The following is a 25,999-nucleotide window of genomic DNA, read 5'->3' on the forward strand; positions in this document are numbered from 1 at the left end:
GGTGGAAGCACATGGCACAGTGGTTCGCATCCTACTTTAAACAGTAGGTCCAGTCCCGATTAGCCTTTCTGTGCATAAAGTGGACTTGACAATTTAATCAATCAAGTGCATAGACACACACACACTAGACGCCGACGCGTCTGAAAGTGTAAAAGCTTGCCGCGCCGGATTTGTAGTACGTCAAACCTTGCCTTCAAACCGCATGTTTAAGCTTCATTTTAGTTTCGCCTGAGCTCGTGAATGATCATTTCACAAAACATCGAGCGAATAACAACATGAGCGACTGTGCTGGACATTGTTGCACTGTAAGCACTTGAGCCTACCTTCACCAAGACGCTTTGTCAGCAACTATTCAACTAATAAACACACAAGTTGAAGAATTGTCACTGAACATCGGCTACGCATTCTGGGTAGGCACTTCTGACGCCATGCAAAATCCAGTAAATCTGTTGCATGACCTTACAATGCCCGCCTTGTTTCAAGGTCAACTTCCCAATGCTCTGTTTCGAGTCCGTCGGTACAGGCTCTCCTGCCCACACCCACCAGTGCAAGCACCGCCTTGGGTAGGTGCGGTGGGGAAAAGAAGAAAAGGCACCAACAAAGGCCAAGGCCGATGGCCGATGATTCAACTTCCAGACAAAGAAGCAAGCGATCGAAGTCCACGCCAAGTGAGGAAATCCGTCAAACCCTTACCTACGGCCACAACACACACGGTGCTCTGTGGGGGAGATGGATTATTATACTTAGTTGGGAGGATGAGAAGGCATTTGTCACAACTCGGTTGGTATGTTAAGAATGCGAGAGCACCTTGAAGACTATATAGAATCTACTATTGGAGGTGCATGGATAAATATCAGGGAAGAAGGTGGTGGGGAGTAGGTGCCGAGAACGTCTACAGGCGTCCGACACTCGACATGAGCTTTTCCGGAGTGCAAGGGGTGACTCTCCCAAAGCACGAAAATGCCAACCCCTGGACAACATTCTTGCGTACTGATCTGAGTAACGTTGCCAGTGTATTAGTTAAAATCACTAATGGGGATGTTCATTGCCAAACTTTTCCGGTGCCACCCTCGTCGTGTCCCAAAAGAATTTCGTTCGTTATTTGGTTGTCCTAAGCTTTCAAACTTTATTTTCACCGGAGTTAAGTTTCTCGTGTACATCGATAATAAAAATGTGTTGAGTAAAATTTTAAGATTATGCAGCAATTCATAAGTCCCCTGACATTACTACAAAAGCCAACCATTTTATGGTCGTGTTCTATTTTATGATAGGCGAAGAGACATCTGAAATTCATTTCTCTCGTAAGGCCTGCCCGATGGCGCAGAGGTAGCGTCGTCGCCTTGTAATGAAGGCACACAGTGGTTCGGATCATACTTTAAACTGTAGGTCCAGTCCCGATTAGCCTTACTGTGCATAAAGTGGTCTTAAAACACCAACTCAATCAATCAATTATTTATTTCGTAACGTTAAAAGTGAAACACCACATCTCCCAAAAGAGCAACCTTGTAATCAAGGGGTTCCGGTTTCTATACCTGGTGGAGGCACATTAGTGGTTTGCATATCATTTTCAACTGAAGGCCCGGTCCCTTTTATCCTATCTGTGCATAAATTGGACTCAAGCCCATAGAAGGGAGGTGTTGATTCTCCACTGCATTTGATCTTACCAAATATGCAAACGCAATTCTTGGGGCTTCTCGTGAATTTCACCTGTGGGTTTAACGAACGATACGGCGAAAGTTTGTCTCATCGCTGCGCTGTTTTCTGGCTTTCCAGACCGGAGCTCGCTATTGTTAGTTTCAAGTACCCCCGCAATAGTTCTACACAGTGGGGGGGGGGGGGGTGTTTTATATATACTTTAAATGCTGCTGTTTTTCGAAAAGGCGAATGATGCGGGAACTGGGGAAAGTGACACAGATTTATCAAAAGGAAAATAATCGCGAAAAAATTAGCTTCCTACTTAATACCCTAAAAAACACATTGTAGTAATTAGTTACTCGAATTAATAAAAAGAAGCAATCACACCTAGAAACTTCATAATACCATCGAGCAACTTGGTAGTTGAACAATATCTTCGCCTTGTGAGACGCGGTTGGAGAGTTTCGAAACTTTGCAGCGTTTTTCCTCCGAAATGACTAGCTAGTGCGAGCACATCGATACCTGTAGGGTACCTACCAGAACAAGAAGTTCCGTCCCAAACTCAATTTCCCAAGTCATAGCTTCTTGTGAGGCAGCCATGTGCAACTCGGTTGCTCTGTGCAGGCTTGAGATTCCTCTTTCAGCTGCCGGAATGTGTGGATTGTTTAGAATCGCTGCAATCTCGAGATTTTTGGGGGGCAATGATTATACGTGTATTTGCGGATCTGAATGTTTCTCGTAATTAGAAATCTTCGACGAGACCTCTATTTGTTACTTCACCCACAGCGGTCCCCTTTCTTTCACTTGTGAACAACTGCATCAGCATGCACATAGAAACATATTTTTTAGGAAGGAAGGAGCCTGGGACACTTCAGCAGGTCAGGGGTCAAAATCAGCCTGAGTTAAAACCTACAATTCTGTAATCCAGACCTTAGCTTGGTAATATTTTAGCAATCACAATGACGATTAGCTGGTGGGTAGCTTTTAGGTATCACCACTGGGAATGGTTATGCCATACGACATAAAACTCGACTGTGTATCTTTGTGTTCCATGTTTGGGGTTACGGGCCTCCCCGATGGCGTGGTGGTAGCGTCGCCGCCTTGTAATCAAGGGGTCCCGGGTTCGATACCCGGTGAAGGCTCAAGTGGTTCGGATCCCACTTTAAACTGTAGGTCCAGTCCCGATTAGCCTTACTGTGCATAAAGTGGACTTAAAACACCAACTCAATGTTTGGGGTTACATTGACTGATCTTTGTCTTACTAGTTTTGCATTGTTTTCCCACCTTTGGTGAATCGCTCCGATGACAATTAGATGAAATAGTACGAAGCTCTTAGGGCACAAATGTCAAGGTTAGGCATTAGGCTTTAAAAAAGTACATTTTGTTATCTAATGCAACACACTACGTTAAGATGGGTACCTTTTCAAGCCCTTCATTTCTGCCACTTCTTTCCAGAGAAGTCAGTGCGTGTATACAAGGGAACGGAAACAGTCTACTGCATGATTAATTACGAACGACGTCATCCCACGTCCAAGAAGTACTCGTACACTACAAGTTAACTTTAGTTTCAGAGAATTGTCGATTGGCTTCCTCTTCTAAGGCCTCCAAACGTGCTGCTATGTACGGAGGCCATCTTTATTCTTCTTTGCCGATGTTGAAAGTGAACTCTGCGCCAATATGGAAAGTCCATAAAGGGAATCGAGAGTTCAGGTTTCTGAACTCGTCGTGAAGTACTTGGACTTCAGCTATCTTGTTAATGAAATTAAATGGACTTCCTCATCAACTACTTCGTATTTTCGTAAAACTTGTCTTCAGAACTCGAATACCAAGAAGTTCTCTTCAGTCTCTAATATAAGGGACGGGAATGGTGTTACGGAATTGCATACAAAACTTGCCCTCAACTACCCAGAACGCATGGTTGATGACTCTAATTTCGTTACCAGTTACATGAAAATGTAAGGGTTGCCGTTACTAATTTTAAAAAATAACTGCCACTCCTGAACTCCCAAGTAGCCTGATGGTTAGCGCTCTCACCTTTGGTCTCGGGTTCGATTCGAGGTGGGAGTCCCCAAAATTGGCATTGGCGTCGTGAGGACAATTGGGAAGCTATTTGAAGAGAAATAGGGAATTCTGGTCTCGGAAGTCAGAAAACTGCGTCTATGGGATACGTTGCGCTGACCATGACAGAGAGCACCATGCGTCACCCAATGAAGCTGCTTGGTAGACCCCGATCCTTGGAGTGCTGTTGCTCCATATATTTTAGTTGTCACTCGTTTCTTACTTTGCTTACTTCTTTCTAATACGATAAACCGGATATATGAATCAGATAATGCACTTAATATTTCTAATTAAGTGTCATGGTTGAAGTAATTTTCGTCTCAGACACTCTCGCCTCGGGAGATCTGGTCCTGTTCATATAAAGCCAATCTTGGCGACTATTTCTCGTCCAATATACTCTGCTTACATGTCAAACAATAATAGATTTCGGACAATAAATTGCGTATTCTACCTAGTCTGGCCATAAATACTGTTACAAACTTTCGGCTTGGACTGCAAATCCTGTAGTCAGGCTAATGAACCATGCTTGTGCTGAAGTTCAGCTGTAAAAGAGCAAGCGTGTATCTTGTGCTTAGCATGGAGCAGGGTGAATATGAAAACAGAGTAGCCGTAATTGCTCTGCATATGGTTGGGAAGTCACTCACGGAGATTTTCCAGCCCCTAAAAGTCCCTAAGATCAGCAAAAGGTTTGTGTATCAGACAATCCAGAAATTCACTGAGACTGGTAGCATGAAAGATCGCCCAAGAGTTGGTCGACTTTACACCATATGAACAACGGCGGCTGTTAAAGCAGTGGTGGCTCGCATCCGCCGAAATCCCATGAGGAAGCAAGTGATAATGGCATAGGAGCTGAACATTTCACAACAATCAATGTTCAGGGAACTTAGTGAAGACCTTGGAATTGGAGCTTACCGGTACTGGAAATTTCCTGACGCCACAAGTGAAGAAGCAGAGGGAACTGAAATCGAGACGGCTCCTGCAGCGGAACGTTGCCAATGGACATTGCAGGATTCTCTTCACTGATAAGAAATTATTCACCACTGAATAAAGTTTTAACCGCCAAAATGAAAGGCTGTATGCTTCAAACTCTCGAGAGGGTTGTTAGAGAGTTCGCAAAAATCGGAGATGCTACCAGGCCTCATCAGTCATGGTTTGTGGGGGGTGAGCTATGAGATTTCCACCAGGCCTCATTTTCGAGAAAAGGGCTTAAAAGCCGTCCGAAAGTGTGTGTGCAAAGTGTGCTGGACCCTCTCGTGACACTGTTGAACCAAACAGTTTCGCAGTGAATCCTGGATGTTCAAGAAATATTCTGGCCCAGCTCATAAGGCAAGGATGACACGACGGTGACGAGACCAGTGTACTCGATTTCATCTCCACTTTTGATTGGCCATCTGATAGCCCTGATCTCAATACCCTGGACCACAAACTGTGGTCGGTGCTAGAGGGGACTGTCTGCAAGAAGAGGCACCATATAATTGAAAGTTAAAAGCGGTCCTTCATAGCAGCAGGGGCGGACTTTCCCATCAACACCATCCGTGCTGCAATAGATGCCTGGCCAGGGAGACTTCGAGCCTGTGTGACGGCAAAAAATGGGCATTTTGAAAACTGATTGGTGCTACTTGTGTGTAATATATGTAAGTGTAACATACGAAAAGAACATTTAAAAATCTGAAACCATATTAAAGTTATTCACAAAATAGTGTGTAACAGTATTTATGGCCAGACTATGTAGTATGAGGTCTGCTTACTTCCATGACCGAGTAGTTAGCGAAGCGCGATACGACGTAATGGATCCCGGGTTAGAATCCTTGTCGTGACATGGGCATTCTTTGAGTGTCCCTTCATCATATCACTCATCCTCATCGTCGCGATTAGTCAAAAATAGCAGAAAACTGCGCTAAATAAGAATAAAATCAGATCTAATGAGAGCCCCGATTCCAATGTCATTTCGGAGACCCGGGGTGGGTGGTCCAAGGTTGGAATTTTCTTGCCTTGTCCCCACATAAAGCGGCTCTGTGCTCACCGAGCCTCAAATTACTGGGTACCTGGCGGGGGGGGGGGGGGGTAAAGCGTGTTGCTGATCACAACACCTCCAAAATGGTCGGGATCGAGAATGTGTGGGGCCCTACCCCCACATCCCCTAAATGTGCCTTGTAGGCACGGTGCTATATGAGCGGGAACTTTTCCTTGCCTTGCATTGCGCGGGAACTTTACCTTACCTTACATTGCTGCATTATTACGTAGTAACGAAACCATGAGGCAACACGGACCGCAGTTGCTCACCGCGCCACACCCTTGAAACTACTGGACTTATTTTTTTCTTTCTTTTTTTCGGTACGGGTAAACATGAAATGAGAGCTGGTTCAAGTGGACAACACCGTTCCTCCGTTCCCTATTACCTCAGACATGTAGGTGCTCACACACAAGTATGTTTACCGTGACCTTGTATAGTAGGTATGTGTGTGCTATCTCGTTTGTATTTTTAACGTTTCCTGGCAGGTGCCTGAGGGGAAGAACAGTTGACTGACTGTAGGCTCCAGGTACAGCTGGCAGTTGTATTAGTCTGATTCATTGATCACACCTGAACGGATGCTTTTGCAGTCATTTGTTTCAGTGTACTTTATTACCCAATGAAGCAAACTAAAGATAATTGCACCCATTCTGACAGTGTTTATAGCGTGGCAGGATACATTCTTATCGTATGATTGTGTGAATGCACATTTAAAATCGTTGGTTTATGCATGTGTAGTCAGTTTGCAGGAATGATGACAATAGGTTATGATTTGTTTATTCAAAACATTTGGGTTTTGGTGAGTAAGGTGAACTGACCATTCTCTGCAGTGTGGTATGCATTCTTCATTAAGCTTCGATTGTTAATCCTGGTTGGTTTGATAGAATAAGGATTGTTATATTTCACTGGCGCTAGAAGCTGTTGTCAAGGGCGTTTCACAGACTGTGGGTCGCGAGCCTATCTGGATGTTCGTGAAAATCGTATATATCCCGGGGTGCTGTTACTGTAGACAAAATAACGACGCTTGTATTTCCGGAGGTTTCAATTGTATTTTAACATTGTGGCTGCCGTTTTGCGACACTAGGAAAAAAATAGAAAGTTAATTGGCCAAGGAGGTGGGCGACACAAATATTCTTGTAAGAAATCATCCAGTGGCCGTTTCATTTATTGTGTGTGTATAATGTTTAGCAAAAGTTTCCATTATTGAGGGGACCTCCCGATGGCGTAGTGGGAACGTCGTCGCCTTGTAATAAAGGGGTCCCGGACTCGATACCCGGTTGAGGCGCATTGCATAGTGGTTTGGATCCCACTTCAAAATGTAGGTCCAGCCCTGATTATTAAGGGGGGGGGGGTTGGCGAACAGTCGAGAAGGAAGTTTCCGTCGTCTGCGGTGCGCCTCGCCGAAAAGCGCAAAAGTGATGCGTGGAAATTTCATAAGCGCGGAGGTTTCTAAGAGAATGAATATTATTATTCTCCACGGCTTCCGATGTGGTGCTGTCTTTCAGTGTGTCTTCGTGCAGTTCCCGGCATTCAATGTAGAGATGAACAAAAGACAAATGTAATTTCCTTGCACACGGCAGTGTCTAAGCACGAAACTCATTATGAACGGCTGAAGAGACTAATGCATAGCATCTAGGCGCCAAAGGTGAAAACTTGCGAGCAATCGGATAGTCCAGTTAACCCAAACGTTCATTGTTTCTTTTAGACTGTCCAGATATAGTATTTATTTTAGTCGAGGGCGTTCCGGTCCCCGCGGAGACACATTTTAGTGTCTTAAAGTCGTAATTGATTGGAACTTTCATAGGCGTGAAAATGTAATTTTTCTTTAAGAGTTTAATATTGTTTAATGACGACGATAAGATTCCTCTGTCCCTTCACCCCCGTGCGTACACCTATGTCAGCCTGCATATACTGGGGGGGCGGGAACAAGAGAAACTGAAACATGTTGGATGCATGATATATTTGTAAAGATAAGATTATAGTGGGATTGAATCGGAGACGTCATAGAAAATGGGTATTTCTATAAATAGTTCTCCACTTATCCTGTCCATTTTCTCACACAAGGGGGTGTAGTAAACTAAAATATGCACCAACGTGGTCTAGAGGTGTTTCGGGATGAACGCCCACTGACTTGTTTTAATTCTCGGGTAGGTATACTGCCCGTTCCCCTCATGCTACCCTTTCCACTGCTTACTACGCTTGATTCTAGAATGGAGACAACAGTATATATGATTTCTCGAAGTGTATTCAACAGCGTCGTGAGAATTGTGATCCGTTGTTATTTTTATCGATATTTTAATAATCTCATATCTTCGCAGCGTAACGGCAGTACTTCATCAGAGTTTGTAATTTATCTGACACGCGTACCATATTGCATTTGATAGCCGAATAAAGTTGGGAATCTAAACAGTGCAATTATTGTAGCTAACATATACAGGGGAACTAATTTGAATTATAAAATAAACTCCATTCTATTGATGCGCAGGAGACTGACTGACTTCTCATTCTATTGATGCGCAGGAGACTGACTTCTTCTCATTGGGTACCGAAGGAAACTTTCCGGAGCATTGATTTATTTGAGGAGATTTGGTCGTGTCCAAGGAGAGTTTCATGCTACAGAAGTTTCAGAAGTATTTATTGAGTGGATGTGAGGTACATCCTATTGTAGAAATTGAAAGGTTTCAGATCGTGCTCAATTTCGAGCTACTGGACGATTTTTGAAAATGGAGCACTGGTTAACTGCATAAATGAAGTCTTCTGTTCTTAGGCTTGGAATGTCTAGAATTGTAGGGCATCAATAATAATGTTGCTTTTACAACATGTAAGTAGTGTATGTTTCTGTTTTGAACGTTGTTGCCTTTTAATCAAAGGTTCAGTTCCCGGTGAAGGCAAGTGCGCGATGGTTCCGATTCCACTTCATACTGTAGATGCAGTCCCGGTTAGCTTCGAGCGTAACGTGGGCTTGAAAGCAGAAAGTCTCGACTCTGCTAAACCGAAACTTGCCTTCTGGAATATTTGAAGCTAAATTTGAAGTTTCCATTCACACGCAACCTCATCGTCGGATAGAAATATTTTCATGGGATAATTTTTTCACATCGAATTTTATTTTCATAGGTGTCATGCGGGATAAACATGTGATGTCATTCATAAAATCAGTCATATTTTTAAAGGAAATTACAAATAGAAGGTATTAACCCTCCTGTAAAGTTTGTATTGTATTAATAATTAACATAAGTAGAAAGCAATATTACCAGGCCTGATGTAATACTTGTACACCGTTCGAATTTTGGATATGAAATGGGGGTTCACAAATTTTTCTGACTCGCTGTATGGTTTTCTTTATCTCGCTTTCTACGTTTATTGGTTAATCACAACCATGGCGATGAATAGCGAAATGTATGAACGAAGTGAAATCTTCATGCCTTACCCATGGTTCAAAAAGGGTCCCCCGATGGCGCAGTGGTAGCGTCTTAGTCTTGTAACCAAGGGGTCCCGGGTTCGATACTCTGTGGAGGCACAAGTGGTTCGGATTCCACTTTAAACTGTAGGTCCATTCCCGATTAGCCTTACTGTGTAGTGTTGTCCACGGGACGAGACGGGACAGGCTTTTAAAAATTCGAGACTAGACGAGATTGACCATGTGTCATGAGACAAACGGATATTTTCGAGACGAGACAGGCCAAAGTCTCCTCTCGTGGGCAACACTATTTACTATTACTGTGCATAAAGTAGACTTAAAACAACAAATCAACCAACCAACCATGGTTCGAAAGTGGGGACAGGCGGGTAACCACAACGTATGTATTAAAATCGAAAGTTTATTACATATTTCCCGTTTACATGACGTTTTTTTTTCATTGAGTTAGGAGCTATAATTGTGGGATAAACGTTTTGGGATTCAAATAATAAAAATTATCTCAATGTATTTAGTGGTTCACTGTGAATCACATTGACATGGTATGTACTGCAACAGAAGCAAATTTTATTTGTTTCGGTGTACGTTTTGTTTTTTCTGACAAACTGTTTTGTTAATTGAATAAGAGTATTATTATACGTTGTACAAATTTGAGTGCATCTCTTGCGGTGAAAAATATCAACTTTTTTCATTCACGTTATCAGTTCATGAATTTTCCAATGCAATCCGAGCCTTAGTTATTATCAGGGAACGGATTTATATGTAGTAAAAATATGCTAAATATGTACATACATATTTAGTTATTTTCACCAAAATATGGAGTTAAATATGGACTTAAAATTATAAAAAATACATTTTAATATAAGCCACATAAAATACAGTACGCTTACGTTGACATTAATTCTAAAACAACATAAAATGTGTTTTCATATTCTGTTTCCAAAACCATGAATAACAAAATTTTGTTGTAAGTGGTCGAACGTGAAATTCCTTCTGTTGTCTGTTAAAGTTGTGTTTCAAATTTGTCGATTATTCGCAAGAAATTCACCTAACTCTTTCGGTCATATGGGACATGTAGTTATTGCGCGAATATGGAGTATATGTTGAGAAATGTTTTCAAATATGGGTATAATATGTAAAAATAACTAAAATATGTAAAATATGAGCCAAAACCTAATATATGTGTAATAATGGAAAATAAAAAAGTGCATTTTTCGAGCCTACATGCCATGATGCGCAAAGATTATACAAAATATAACTGATTTCAGCTTCATACATAAATATATATTTACATATAAATCCGTTCCCTGGTTATTAATAATGTTACGGGTTGATAACCACCTTTCTTTCAAAGGCTGAAGTGTTCATTTATCCATGCTCAGACATCTTGCAACCTATTAATATCCCTTGAGAGGAGCGCACGTGGCATTATTTACACGTGGAAAGCTTGTCCTGCACAGAGCCAATCGAGATGGATGCGAAAGAGTTTCACACTGCAGAGATTCGTCGACGCCTTGCATTGTTCTTGAAGTTTGACCCTTGCCTGGCTGTGGAATTCATTCCCAAAATGCCGTCCAGGGCTGACAGCGGCTGGCTTTGAAATATCTGAAGATGACACGGACGGAACTCCAGAGCAGGGTAAAGCACCTGGGTGGGTCGGGCTGAGAAGATTATCGATCTTTCAGGTGGAGAGAGGGTGCGGATTTTCGGGCTCGGCGCCAGTTTCTGTTGTAACCCGAACTGCAGTTTCTCCGATTTCCTCCTGCTTATTGGATTCGGCCGTAAGCTGAGCGGGGTAACAGCAGCAACAAAAAGTTTGCGTGAGCATAAATTCCCACACACAGTAGGAACTTTTGCGTTGTGGCCCCGTCCAGTTATGCATGCAAATGAAGTTTTTCCTTGCCACTTACTGTGTTTGAAATGAATGAGTCTCGTTATAAATGTCACGTTCGGGATTTTCCAAGTACACGTTAGAGCTACAAGTTATTATAATTAGCTCCTTGTTGTATGTTAGTGACGTGCCTACACTGCGTTTGTTAGAACCTGTTCCGTTTCCCGCGCTAGGGATCGCTCGACAGTTTCGGTGCCAATGAGAAACTAGGAAAAAATCGTCTGCTGGACAGCGAGGAGCGAATGGTAGCCAGAAGAGAGGCGCTTACGTAGACGCTGTTGCCACGTTGCGTATTTTAATTGGCTGCCTGGCTTTGACTTTCTCCAGCACCGAGAAAGCCAGCGATCAACTAGCGCGGGAACCGGGACAGGTTGTAACAAACGCGGTATAGGAGTTGCTTATGCCCACCCCGTTTTTTTAAAGGTCGTCATAGGAAGCAATGCATGATCTCTACGAATGCTATCATTCATGGGATAATATGAAATAAAGTTAATTAGAGGATGGTTGTTTTACATAAGATAATTAACTCCCATCTTGATAGTGATCCACAGCTTTATCTCGAAGAACATATTCAATTATCTGTAACCCCCCGTGGCGGAGTGGTTGGCACATCGCGCTACGACTCCAGGGGTCTCGGGTTCGAATGGATGTCTGCGAGTGTCCACTAATTTTATCATATCACTCATCCACATCTTCGCAATTAGCCAAAGGTGGCACAAAAGCCAGGTGAAATAAAGGAAGCCAATCCAGTATCTGCAAAATATATTATCAAAATCCTCACGGGTGTAAACGTGCTTAGCTCTCTACTTTCTGTTCATAGAATATATCTAAATGCTCGCTCCTAATCCAATTTTCAAAATAGTGTCTAGTAACACCACGTTTAACTAATATTACTTTTTTGTTACGATACACAGCTCGCGGTGTTGTGGTAAGGTCGTCGCCTTGTAATCAAGGAGTCCCTTGTTTGATACCCGGTGGAGACGCATAAAGTAAAAATTAAAGGGCTCCCCTGTGCTTTGCACAACGCCATGAAGGCGTATAGGGGGTATGGAGTTAGGACCCCACACTTTCTTGATCACTGCCGAAGGCCGGCGTGATATGATCAGCACCACGCCCCTGGCCACCTTTACCCCCCCCCCCAGTTTCCTCCAGGTACCCACTTTATATGACGCTGGGTGGGCGCTCCTCCGCCGGTTATCGAACTCAGGTCTCTTCGCATGGTAGTCAGATACTCTTAATGATTGAGCTACCGCGGCTCACGGTGGAGGCGCATAGAGGTTCGGATTCCACTTTAAACTGTAGATCCTGTCCCGATTAGTCTTATCAATGCATAAAGTGGACTGTCATATGCGATATCCAGCTCAAGATAATCCAGTCTTCTGCTAGATCATCACGACACCAACATGGTCAAAAACCATGAACGTACGATTCTTGCAACACATACAAACATACAGCATATATACATACATATATTCCACACTCTTGAAAAGTTTTCAGTTTATTCCAAATATTTATTTAGCTTGGATTATTGAAGGTCTAAATTTGCAAAATATTTTTATCAGCACTAAATATTGTTCAAAGAACACGTGACGTATCATTAACGAATAAACATTATTATGGTTAATAGCATAGTTATTTGGATATGAAATCAATCCTGATAGTATTGGTTGTGGCCAGACGCATTGAGTGTTCGATCACGATCTCCTCTTCGAAGTTCTTGGTTCGAGTACCGACCATGGCAAGTGTGGAGTCGTTCATCAGTGTTGTCTAATCATTACTCGTGCTCGTCACTATTAACGTAAAGAGTCATAAAAGCGGCATATTTCTGGAACGGTGCCCAAAATTCCATTTGCCCTGAACATCATGGCTGAAACCCCATCCCGAAGCACTTAGGCAAACGAAAGTGCTGCATTATTCGAGACCTCCACTGTGTTAAGTAGACGACTCTAAAAGACTCATGGTAACTCTACACCCACAGCTTTCACTTATATTCCACACATTTTATCTTTCGGTTGCAACGTCCACCCACGCAGTGCTCAGCACCAAGGCGCAGGAGTACTGGTACTGGCTGCGTTCAACACGCTAAACACTGCAGTTGGAGGGTCGGCAAAAGTTACCCATATGTGCTAACTGATTCAGTCGTAGTACAAGGACTCAGAAATATCGCAGGGCTTGCTAGGTGCAAAGAAAGACTAAACCAGGTTTATACATATATATGTAACAGTTTATTATAATCGTATCACAAAGATGTCCTTTAGCACACTTACTCAAGTGTCTTTACCTTTACCCTTACCACTCACTTGCATCAACAAATTGAACAGTATAAATGACAATAAAAATGGCTAACAATCTCATGTCATAAACCTTCACACTGTACTCAGAATTTGCACTCGAGGCCTTTCTGCCTAGTACTTACTGATTTCAAAGAGTGCTTCTCGCTGAGCTAATTTACAATTTTTTTTCATTTCACATTCCACTTTTCAGGTTTTTAACCTTTAATTCTCCTGTCACAATATTTGATAACATTTACCAAAAACCACGACCACGCAAGGTCTAACCATGAGCCCAGTTCCTCCACGTAGAGGTGGACCCGTTAACATTCACAGAATACCGCGTCCATGTAGGGTCAAATAAAAATAAGCGAAAGTAATAACCGTAGAGGTGGATCTGTTAACACATTTTAAACATTTAGCATGCATTATTCATCCATACCTTCCCAACAAACACAATACTGCGACTTCGCAGGGCTGTTAAATGTTGCGACCTCGCAGGGTCGTTACATACGCCCCTTCCCCGGGCCAAAAATTTTTGGTAGAAATTTAAAACTTACAATTTCTGAAAAAAATTTTACTGGAAATATTAAAGATCTACCAGGTAAGAGTCTCTGTCTCTTCTACACTAAAGTCACTTGGTCCTCTTCTTCCCCTACTACTTCTCTTCTTCGCTCCGGAGAACATCTGTAAAGGCGAAGGTTGTCGAAGTTGACTGTCGACTGGGTTCTTGTTCGTCGGGTTCAACAGCAGGGCAGTGTTGCTTCGAACATCCGTAGCGACATAGGGGCCAATAAACACCTCAAATAGCTTGGCGATTGTCTTATTCCTTCTGGAAATCAGCTTATGGTTCCTGACAAGAACCAAGTCACCTTCTTGCAACTGGAATGCATTTCCTTTTACTTTAAACTTCCTTTTCTCACTTTTGGAGCGTTCTCTAGCTCTTGCCATGAATAACTTTTGATCCCAGTTGTCTATTTGTGAATCGGCTTCGTCGATGGGCCAGTTGAAGTGGTCCAGAACTTCATTAGGCACAGGCCTGTTAAAGAATAACTCTGAAGGGGCGTATCCTGTAACGTCTGAAACAGAGTTGTTTAGGAGCCATGAAATTTCGGTTAGATACTTCCAAAAACTGTATGCATAACTGACACAAAGGTAGACACAGCATTAGATAAGCCGTAAGGCATCTTCAAGAATTCGTACTGGCGACCTTTGTACGAAAAAGCCGTGTATTTTCGGCATTCTGGTTTCAAAGGAATCTGTAAATAGCCTGAAGCTAGATCTAAACTCGAAAAATACTGGGCTTGTTTAAATCTCTGCAATGACTCATCAATAGGTGGCACTGAGCTTTTAGGAACAATCATAATAGCATTTAATAGTCGAAAATCCAGGCACGGTCTTACACTACCATCGGGCTTATCCACCACTAGTAATGGATTTAGATATGGTGATACCGATGGTTGAATAATGTTCCAGCTTTTCCACAAGCTAAGTTCTTTTTCTAGAGCGGCCCTTTTCGAGAGCGGCACTGGATATGGCGGGCGATGAACTGGTTCGGTACTTTTTAAAAGGATCTCACATTCTGCACTTTCCATGGTACCGGGCTTCTCTGAGAACACTGCTATATATTGATTCAGCACTTGCAGCAACTCCTGTTTCTGGGAATCATTCAGAATGTCTATAGTTTCGACCTTCTCCTTGAGGTCTGTCGGTTTATACATCCACTCTTCGTCTCTTTCTTGGACCTTTTGGATGTACCGCACAATTTCAACATCCAGTGGATTCCCTACATCTTGATCCGGAGTTTTTCCAAAATACAATTTTACCGAGTTTCTTCTGAAATTTATCTCGGCCTCGTGCTGCTTCAAGAATGGCATGCCCAAAAGAAGATCTGTAACAAACCCTCTCAATATAAAAACTTCAGTACTGAACACCATACCTTCAATCTCCAGTTCCACACGTCTGCTGCCAAAGACACGCTTCCTATGGCTCCCAGAAAAATCCACCAATCTTATCTCTGGAACCTTCTGCACTTGAATACCTGGAATTTGTTCCTTTAACTTAGTCCAAACTTCATAACTTAAAATAGAGCATTCGCTCCCAGTATCTATTACACAAGTCACTGGTATATCTATTAACTTTGCAGCCACTGCTGGTGATTTATATCTAATCCTCGATTCCCTTGCGGATTTCAGTTCACTCTGTAATTTTACTTCTTCTGTTTCAGTTAGTTGAAAGTTAACCTTTAGTTCTTGGATAGTTGTATCAGGTCGCTCCTCCGAGGCCCCTTGCCTAAATGGGAACGAAGCACCTAGACAAGGATCTAGTTTGTTTGGCAGGATTGAGACCTTTGATTATGCAAGAAGTCCCGGGTTGTTTCTAGGGCTCCCTCCTGCTCAGAGGTCATAACTTCTCTGGAGGGTGACTGTCTTCCCCTTGGTCCCGATTCTCTAGGTGAGGATCGCCTAGGAGAATTAGGACTACTGCGTCCCTGATTGTTCCTCCTCCAATCGGGAAATCTGCGATCTGGCCCTCGATTTGGTCGAAAAGGTTCCCATCGACCATTCTGGTTACAGTTCAGTCCTCTGTTACCTCCAAATCTATTAAAATTCCGAGTGCTCCAAGAGTTTTCAGGTTTAGTGTCACCCTTGGTCTCAATGCTTCGCACTTTGAAATTCTTATGGGGAAGTTCTTTACCTTTGAAGTCCTCTTTATTTCTCCAGTAGTCGGGATCATCATATATTTCAAAGTCCTTGAGGAAACTGGTCAATTCGTCAACTGTTCGGGGAGAGTGCGCAAGGCAGAGATTTCGAGTTCTATAAGGTAACTGACCTATGATTAAATTCAGCACCTCGCTCTCGCTGAAGTTGTCACTTAGATTCCTATAGGCGGCGTAAATGCTCCAAGCGAAGCTCTCCATATTTTCATGTACTGGACGGGAATATCTTCTATTTCTTACTGCTGTTAATTGTCTCTGCTTAGCCTTCTCGGAGGCAAACTCTTCTTTAAACTTTATGCAGAAATCAGCATAGCTAACAAAACTGTCTTATGTTACCTGCCAGCCAATGTTCAGCTTTACCTGTGAATACTCTAGGTAGCAATTCGAGTCTGTAATTGTCAGGCACTTGCATGAGCTCGAAGCTTACATTGAGCTCACGAAGATATTTCTCAGCTGACTGAGCTTCGATATCACCCTTGAACTTGGGGATGTGTGCGATGTCAGACATTCTAGGCATCTTAAATTCGGTTCTTCGCCGAGGAGATGTCCCGTCGGAACTATCTGCTTCTCTAGGCCGCTTACGCTTATCCGATTGAATGGTTCCCATATAGAAAGGATTCTGCACCACTCTAGGAGGTTCATAAGAGGCTGCTTCAGGATTCAGACTTCTATTTCGTTCAATGGAATCTGGGAGAACATCAGAAGGCACTCCCGGTTGTAGCTGCAACCGGTCAATTTTATCTTGCAGTTCGCCTACTCTTCTGACCATAGACCCAGTCTGCTCCTGTATTTCTTGCCGAAGAGATACCTCCAATTTCTGTGTCTCTCCGCGAATAGAGTTCACCTTTTCGCCGGTTGCTTTAGCCATCGTTTCTGCAGCTACTTTCTGTTCTTGGACAGCCTTCTCCATAACTACGGTCTGCTCACTCAGAGTCTTTACTGCTGAACTTATGGTTTCTATAGATGCTTCTATCTGCTTAACTCTCTCTGGTTCTTCACTTCCATTTTCCGTCGTAGACTGAGCTACCAATTGCAGACAGACCTCTAAATTTTTCTTCATTTGTTCCTGCTCTTGCTCCATTTCACCACGCCAGACAGCTAAAGGTTCTAATTGTTCTTCCACTACTTTCACTACTTCCAGCTGACAAGAGATCCTAATTTTATCTAATTCCTCCCTAAGACTTTCTAACTGGTCTGTCTTATGTTGGGAGAACAGTGTTCGCATCTCTGTTCTGCTTCTTTCAGCTTCTTGCTGTCTCCTCTCTTCTTGACCTTGAACTAAGGCATGGAGAGTCTCTAATTCTCTTTCTCTCTTCTCTTCTGCTTCTCGTTTTTCCATTTCTCTTTTCTCTTCTGCTTCGCGTTTTTCCATTTCTCTTTTCTCTTCTGCTTCGCGTTTTTCCATTTCTCTTTTCTCTTCTGCTTCACGTTTTTCCATTTCTCTCTTCTCTTCTAGAGACTCTATTAGCGACCTAAATTCTTGTGTCTCTAGTTTTCTTTTAGCTTCTTCTTCTGCTTTCTCTTTCTTTCTAGCTTTCTCTAATTGAGCCATATCTTTCTTTCTCTGCTTCTCCTCCTCCGCTTTTTCTTTCTTTCTCTCTTCTTTATCTCTCATCAGCCATTCTAATAACCAATGGTCTGATGGGGTCGTACTAGGAGCACTTGGTTCTTGTCCTAAAACCATCAAGGGTACCGATGAGCAAGTCTTGCATCTGGACTCTGCAGTGGAGACTGAGGTCTCTTCTTGCCCCTCACATTTCCAATGAAACTTCTGTAGACATTGGCAACACTGGAAAGACTCCCTCTCTCCTCCGGTATCCTCACAGCATCCGAACCCAGTTTCTTCATCTACGGTTTTCCTCCCTCTGCTTCTTAAGCTCATACTTGACGCATCCCTTTCCATTTTGGCACACCGTCTATGGTTTCTTCCACTACCGACACTATATCTTCACCTTCGTGAATTCTTTGGAAGAACACCAACACTGACACTTATGAGCCCTTTCTAGTCCTTGTAGCTAAAAGGCTCCCACTGGCTTGCTGGTTTCAGTCTTTACAATCTCTCGGGCCCCACGTTAAGACGCCAAAACTTTATGCAACGTCCACCCACGCAGTGCTCAGCACCAAGGCGCAGGAGTACTGGTACTGGCTGCGTTCAACACGCTAAACACTGCAGTTGGAGGGTCGGCAAAAGTTACCCATATGTGCTAACTGATTCAGTCGTAGTACAAGGACTCAGAAATATCGCAGGGCTTGCTAGGTGCAAAGAAAGACTAAACCAGGTTTATACATATATATGTAACAGTTTATTATAATCGTATCACAAAGATGTCCTTTAGCACACTTACTCAAGTGTCTTTACCTTTACCCTTACCACTCACTTGCATCAACAAATTGAACAGTATAAATGACAATAAAAATGGCTAACAATCTCATGTCATAAACCTTCACACTGTACTCAGAATTTGCACTCGAGGCCTTTCTGCCTAGTACTTACTGATTTCAAAGAGTGCTTCTCGCTGAGCTAATTTACAATTTTTTTTCATTTCACATTCCACTTTTCAGGTTTTTAACCTTTAATTCTCCTGTCACAATATTTGATAACATTTACCAAAAACCACGACCACGCAAGGTCTAACCATGAGCCCAGTTCCTCCACGTAGAGGTGGACCCGTTAACATTCACAGAATACCGCGTCCATGTAGGGTCAAATAAAAATAAGCGAAAGTAATAACCGTAGAGGTGGATCTGTTAACACATTTTAAACATTTAGCATGCATTATTCATCCATACCTTCCCAACAAACACAATACTGCGACTTCGCAGGGCTGTTAAATGTTGCGACCTCGCAGGGTCGTTACACGGTAACCAGTGCGGATGCGCTCTGCCATGTGTAGACGCTTTATTGGATATTGTACAAAGGCTGTCCCGAAATTAATGCTAAAGTGGGCATAATTTTGTTATTGACAAAGGTCTTAAAATTGCACACGTTGAATGTGGCTATAGCGCCGTGCCTATCTACGCCAGTGAACCTACGTATGTCTTATGAGGATTCGAACGGAAAACTAGTTAACTTTCGCCATAACTACTCCAGCGGTCGTCAACTGTTTCGTTTAGAAATATTGATAAGTATTCAGTCGTCCCTTTCTTTATCATACCCAATGCGTGTTAACTTGCCCACAATTTACATTCAGCGGTTCTTGTGTAAAACTTTATTTACCCCCCCCCCCCAAAAAAAAAACAACCTCTAGAACCTCTATTTCCTATGAAAGTTTATACGGCATTCTGAAACGGAATGCACTTGCGTGCTAATGGTGATAAAGGCAACTTATGGGAGCTGCTGTTGGAATCGTTATCTGTACTTGGTTCTCGAGTGGTCTTCTAGCCTTCGTAAACGGAAGAATCGATATGCTTTCAAGCGTGCGTGTGGTAACGTGTAATTTGTTGGATATGTTGCCTAATATCCTGATGCAAGTTAAACATAGACATATTTCAAGTATGCTAGCAACTGAAGGTGCACGAAACAGTCAAACCTTATCTTCTTGCCTTGTCCCGTAGAGTTTCTGCTGTTGTGTGTGTTCCACGCTCAAAACTAGTATTTTAAAGCCTGGTGGAAAAAGTATATTACTGTAGGTTATGAATTGTTGATCAGCTAGAATAACAGGTCTTTGTAAGTCGATGTTCAATTGTTTTGTCGATTAGTTGTCAAATATGGGGTAATGCCAAGTTGTATGGTTTCGAGTTATTGATTGATTTGGTGTTTTAAGTTCACTTTATGCACAGTAAGGCTAATCGGGACTGGACCTACAGTTTAAAGTATGATCCGAACCACTATTTGACTCCACAGGGTATCGAACCCGGAACCCCTTGATTGCAAGGCGACGACGCTATTAACTTGTGGTTAAAATGGAACCTGCGTGCATTATTACATTACCGTGGTTGGTAATATAGCACAATTCACATATTTTCATTCACGTTGAGGGCCTCCCAGATGGCGCAGTGGTAGCGTCGTCGCCTTGTAATCATACCCGGTGGAGGCAGATAGTGGTTCGGATTCCACTTTAAACTGTAGGTCCAGTCCCGATTAGCCTTACAGTGCATAAAGTGGACTTAAAACACCAAATTAACCAATCATTCACGTTGAGAGAAGTGGTATGGCGTCTTGAGGACCCAGGTTCGACTGTGCTCGAGTGAATTCTATACTCTGTGCTGGGAATCTCGAGTGAGCGAAGGAAAGAAAGTCTCTGTGCAAGTAGTGACTCGAGAAGCCGGGCCAATTAACACGTGGAAGGGGGGAAGGAGACTGCAACTACCAGCATTTGCAGCAGTGTGTACTGCTTCATCCCGCCCACTCGCTCCTTCTTGCGCGGTCTTGCTCCAGAGATTCCCGGGATAGAGTATAGTAGGAATTTTAACGTTGATAACCCGACATAAGTGCCGCGTGTGTACCTTGGGCGAGATTGGAGCGTGGTGATGAACACGCAACCTCCATTGTGCTTGCTATCGACAATGTGAAAGTCCTGCCTCAATGTATAACTCAATTTCACGATGCGATATACAGGGAACGAGTAGTCAACTAACTTTTAATTGGCAATCATTGCAAAAGTGTGTGTAATAGTGCCCAAGAAAAATTCAATTAGTGTAAATTCGAAGAACCCAAGTAACAAAAGCCAGTTCTGCCTGACAAGTTATTCTTCATCACTCCCAGCTGAAAGTTCCTTAGTTTAGTGGATGAACTTTGTACCCAAGCTTTTTAATGCATAAGTTTCCCGTCCATTTTGCACCATGCCATGAGTCATATATAGGGGGATGTGGGGGTAGGGTCCCTCACATTCTATCGATCTAGGCCATGTTGGAGGTGATGTGTTTAGCACCACGCTCGGACCGCCTCTAACCGCCCAAGTAGTTAGGCTGGGTGACCCCCAGAGCCGCTTGATGCTGGTACAACCCGGGAATCGAACCCGACCCTCCCGCGTGCCAGTCGGACGCCATACCGACTAGGCCACCTCGGCTCCTTTTACTGCACGCTTTTCATTTTTTCTTGGATTTAAGTACTACTTGTTAGAATTTACCCGAAAGTGTATTAAGTACAATTTTTCCACATTCCAGAACCACACAGACCAGTACGGAGGATACCAAGACGACCTGAGAAGAAAGAGGTGAGCATTGTGATTTCTTTTCATACGAATATAGTTCGTGGAAAGTAGTTCTCTTGATATATGCGGAATCTTTTGTCTCTGCCTGTGGGATATATTTTTTAATGGATGTTGTCTAAAAATAAGATAGGGCTAACGACTTTGAAATTGACCGATTATTTGCATGCTAATTTTTGTAATTTTTTGTGTGGGTGTTGAAAATTTATATTTGTAGATACTTTCTTTCCAGCCATATGCGGGTAGTTAACTGGGCTAAAAGTAGAGAACTTTGTGGTTTGTATTTTTGGATGTAGGAAAAAATACTAAAATTTGGTACAAGACGTTACTAAACCGTGAAGACCTTGCAACTAGGGTCAGCTGAATTTTGTGTGTGTATCGAAGCTCTGAACTCGGCCGTTCCAGATGCCAGTATCAGATTGAAAGTCGTTATTAAGTTTTTCACCATGTTGTTGATACTACTTTGTTGGCGTGGTAGACAGTTCAAATGAATATTTCGAACAAGTTTTCCGAAATATTATAGCAGAGATTTCCTGCAACAAGAGAAAGATACAGCCAATCTTCATCAAAACACTAATTGAGACGTGGGTTGGTCAGGGCATCTCTAAATATCACAAGTTTTTTTACGTATGTTTTAACACACAAAGCTCTTCTCATACACAATATGTATAATGAAACTGCAGAGACTAATCAACATTTTAGTTGTAGGGGTTAGAATGTTTTTTAAACAACCCTTGCATATTGAGTACTACTAACTTTAGTATGACTTGAAGAAAGTAATAATGTTGGAGTCAATTTACATAGTGCGCTGCTGAACTACTTGTTTCGTTACAAGAATGGGATTAATACGACAAGAATTTATTGACGAGTGTCCGAAAACTTTATGATTTAGACTAAAATCACCTTTAGGAGCAGCAAAATTAGTATTACTCGTACATCAGTTTTTATTGCAGATTTTGGTCGGGATCAGTGCCCTCCCTTCTTTTTTTTAAATGTTTTGCCCCCGCACCGTGGCCTCTTAATGCTAAACTTTGTCTACCAAGATAAAGTAAGCTACTCTTGCCCCTTCCCCCTCCTTAGTTTTGGCATCCAATCGCCGCCACTGGTCGGTCGGAGTAAATACTTTCAACTGAAACAAGATTGTCAGTCATGGTACAGAGATACAGTAAAATAATTATTGCGGATTGTATTTTGTAGCATGCACCAGAAGGTTCACGTCGACTGCAGTCTATACAAGGAGCCAGTTTGTACAGTCACGGGCACTGCTGGGTTGTAATGATTCCATTGAAAGTCAATGCATTCATTACAACCCAGAACTGTCCGTGACTGTACAAGGTGTTGGTATGTGTTGCATCTAGTCAGGTGTAATTTCAGGGTTAACAAATGCACGTGCGATTATGCGTTTTAATTCATGATACGTTTTTTGTAGTATTGTACAATCACGGACACTGCTGGGTTGTAACGATTCCATTGAAAGTCAATGCATTCATTTCAACCAAGAACTGTCCGTGACTACATTCCACAATTTCTATAGCAAACCCTGAAATTACGCGTAAGTACATCGACACCATGTGCAAAATTGTGTTGTCTGTCCAGAGACTTTTGGTGAACCCTGGACACTGGTAGGAAGGGAGATCGTTCAGTTGAATCTGTGCATTTGCTTGGTGCGGTCCGGATTAAAAGCATTGCTATTTCATTTCCACAGGTTTATGCAAATTATCAGTGGAAATCACGCCCTCCCTCCCTTCCCTGTAAAAGCTTTGCCACGTGTTGACACTAAATTTAGCAATTTTAACACATCTTTTGCCGAAACACACTGTTTACGCATGTTGTTGACATAACTGCTCTCCAAACAAAATTTGCATCAGTAGTTCGTTTGCACTGGTTGGATTGCAAACGCCCGATTTTTAGCATCCTTGATCTAATTACACAGATTTTTCGTGGAAATTTGGTCGGTATACATTTTTCCTGCGGAGTAAGATTATAGAGTAAGATTTAAGTTAACTTGGCAGTTCTTTCTGTATAAATCTCTGTCTGCCTTAATTATATATGCACAAGTGATATGTCGTTTGCGATTTAGGAGTACATTTTGACTTTATTAGGATATTTGAACAGCAAAATCAACAAGGTATATCCTTCCCAAGAAACAGCACAAACATGGAACTCCATTAAGAGAAAACTGTAGCATATCAGGCATTGTACAATGTGTGATGTCAATGAGCTGTAGTAACATAAATCTTATAGCCTCTGTCTAAAATCACTCATGCTAGCTAGTACTTGGAATTTTTTTATTGAGAGGATGTATAATTGTTGGCGGCAACTATGGCAAAGGTAATTAATTCGATTGTAATGTGGAAATGGCAGCGATAAAGCGATTGTGCTAAGGTAGTCGATTGTCATACTCTTTTCTTATCAGAAGCATGAAGAAACCGCCGACTTGAGAACAGAAGTTTATAAAAAGCTAGTTTATGCCGTTCTTTTGGATGAAGTGAGGTCTGTTTTGTAAACAAGGTCAATTGTTCAGTCACATAAGGGCTAAAACTGCTTTCGTCAAGTTTCCGAACGTGGTTATTATGTTTCTTATAAAACTTTTCTTTCGTAATAAAACATCATGTAGGTCTTGATTCTTCAAGTTCTGTCCTTTGATAATTATGTGAGAATAGAATACCCTAATGGAAGGGAATTGTTATTAAACCATTCCTTATTTGCGCTTATACTAATTTTGTAACTTGCCCTCGCGTGGAAATTCAAATTGTTAGTCACTTGAGTGTCTCGTAGATGCAAGTAAATGAATAAATGTTTATGCCTTGGAACATACGGTTGTACGGCTTCGCCGAAATTCTTTAGGATTTCTCGGACAACTAGTCACAAAATGTACGTTACCTCAAACATTGGCATACGCAATTTTTTTTCTGCTTTTCTCGGGGAGGGTCTGGAATTGTAAAAGGTGAATAGATCAGAGCTGCTTTCTCGGGGGGCGTCATACACTGATATTTTCCATTTTTAGAACTTTCCACTCTCAAAAATGGCAGTGGGGTCATTTTAATGGGGATTGCATTTATCATTTCTGGTTTTCCAGAATACTTCACTGTTTTTATTTGAACATGTTGATTTTCTCAAAATTTCGGAGGCCTCCCTCTGCATACTCCAATGGCCTTAAAGGAAGTATTATTGTAGGGCCTCTCGGTTTGATTGTCTTAAGTATTTTACTCAGGATGTCGTCTCGAAAGGTTCTGGATTAGTCCTGTCCAGGGCATTGTTCTATCTTTCATCTGATCTCTATGAACGTTCATTGTTGCTATTTACCTGTCTGACATTAAAATAGTTATCCTCCTCAAATGACTGCAATTACATTGTTGAAATATAGCAGCGTTTTAACAACAGATTCTGCAGGATTTTAACGCCTTGCCAGAAGTGCCCTAGTAAGGTTTCGCACAGAGATATGCTGTGCGCTAGGAGCTGTATTGTCCTAGGTCAATTTGGGTGTGTTCCAGGAAACAAAGTGCGATAAAAATAACAAGGAGTGGTGTACTACGGCTTAAAATGAAGTTTGATACTAGAACAAACCAGTTTTAGTTGTGTTTAATGTCCACTCTCCATATGCTCTATTATATAAGCTATATTTTATTTGTTACATTCATGAATAAATTGACACATCATGATGACGTAGGTTATGTCGTAGCAAATTTCTGTGATTGGTCTGGCGGTTTGCCAAAATACACCAACGTTACTGTTTAATAAACTGAATTTAGAATCTCCTTTATCTTGAGTTTGGGAGAGAAATAGTGTTCTCAACCTGAGTATGTTGTTTGACATAGCACGGATTAGCAGGCATACATTTTATTTTTCTAATACATCATGCTAAAACCACGCCGTAGTCTTTATACTTAAGCATACCTGCAAGAAGACGAAAAATGTCTGTGTTATAGCTTTTAGTAAGTGAGTAGAGTGGTTGGTTAATGTTAGTCTACTGGGTTTTGACACATGTAATCCCTAGAGTTGAGTTTGGCATTCGTTCGTTTGTTGTAGTTGAAGTGAGACAAGTGGTTTGCCTGTTCAGACGACTAAGCTACGAAAATCTACATGTTCTAATTGTGAGACTCCCACTTGTCAAATGTCGTTGAGATTGGTTGGTGGGAAGACTGCCAAGGGGTGAGAAAAGGAGCTGGGAAACACCTGGGAACGTGGTGAAGTATTTTACTACCAGAAGCTTACATTCTTCCAGGTTCCCTCTCTTGATGGTGTTTATTTTTATAGTGGTTTATTTTTGTTTCTCGTGAACATAGCTTAAGTCTACGCTTTACAGGTATAATGTCGGAGCATATTCTATGCAACACTATAGCTTCTTCTTAAGATAGTGTTACTCAAAAAGGTAGTGAGCGAGAATGGTAACGGACTTCTTTGATTTGATTATTTGTTGTTTAGCGTTGATTTTCTGCCACTTTTGGCTAATCGCGACGATGAGGGTGAGTGTATGATGAAATTGATGAAGGGACACTCGTAAAAAAACACCTACCACTCTGCGACGCTAGAGATCCCGCTCTGGTTCGAATACCGGATTGGGTGTTATTTGCGAGTGCTCCCTCGTCAATTTCATCATATCATCACCCAACCTCATCTGCACAATTAGCCAAAGGTAACAGAAAAGCGACGCTAATTAACAAAAATCCTCGATGTGACCACGTCCCAATGGTAGATTCACTATTTCGCCTCCGTAAGTTGCGAGTTTTAGTCTCTGCCTAGACATTTGTGATGCCCCCTCTCCCTTTCGTTTATCATCCTCGTTGTCACGATTAGGCAAGCTCTCCCTGTTCCTGAGTAATAGATTCTGCGGCTCAACAAGCCTCTCA

The 25,999-nt window shown here is 42.1% G+C and overlaps 1 protein-coding gene across 6 annotated transcripts in view; it reads left to right on the forward strand.

Annotated features, from left to right (window-relative positions):
- The window catches only part of sm (heterogeneous nuclear ribonucleoprotein L), a 190,730-nt gene that overhangs the window by 11,894 nt on the left and 152,837 nt on the right, over nt 1-25,999 (forward strand). For all 6 annotated transcript variants that reach the window (XM_083111490.1, XM_083111493.1, XM_083111488.1 and 3 more), the window contains one exon: nt 21,106-21,155. In XM_083111490.1, the coding sequence (XP_082967616.1) occupies nt 21,106-21,155 (50 nt within the window). The remainder of the gene's footprint in view (nt 1-21,105; nt 21,156-25,999) is intronic.

This window comes from Lepisma saccharinum, chromosome 25, assembly GCF_977018435.1.
Source record: "Lepisma saccharinum chromosome 25, izLepSacc3.1, whole genome shotgun sequence".
NCBI classification, from domain to species: domain Eukaryota; kingdom Metazoa; phylum Arthropoda; class Insecta; order Zygentoma; family Lepismatidae; genus Lepisma; species Lepisma saccharinum.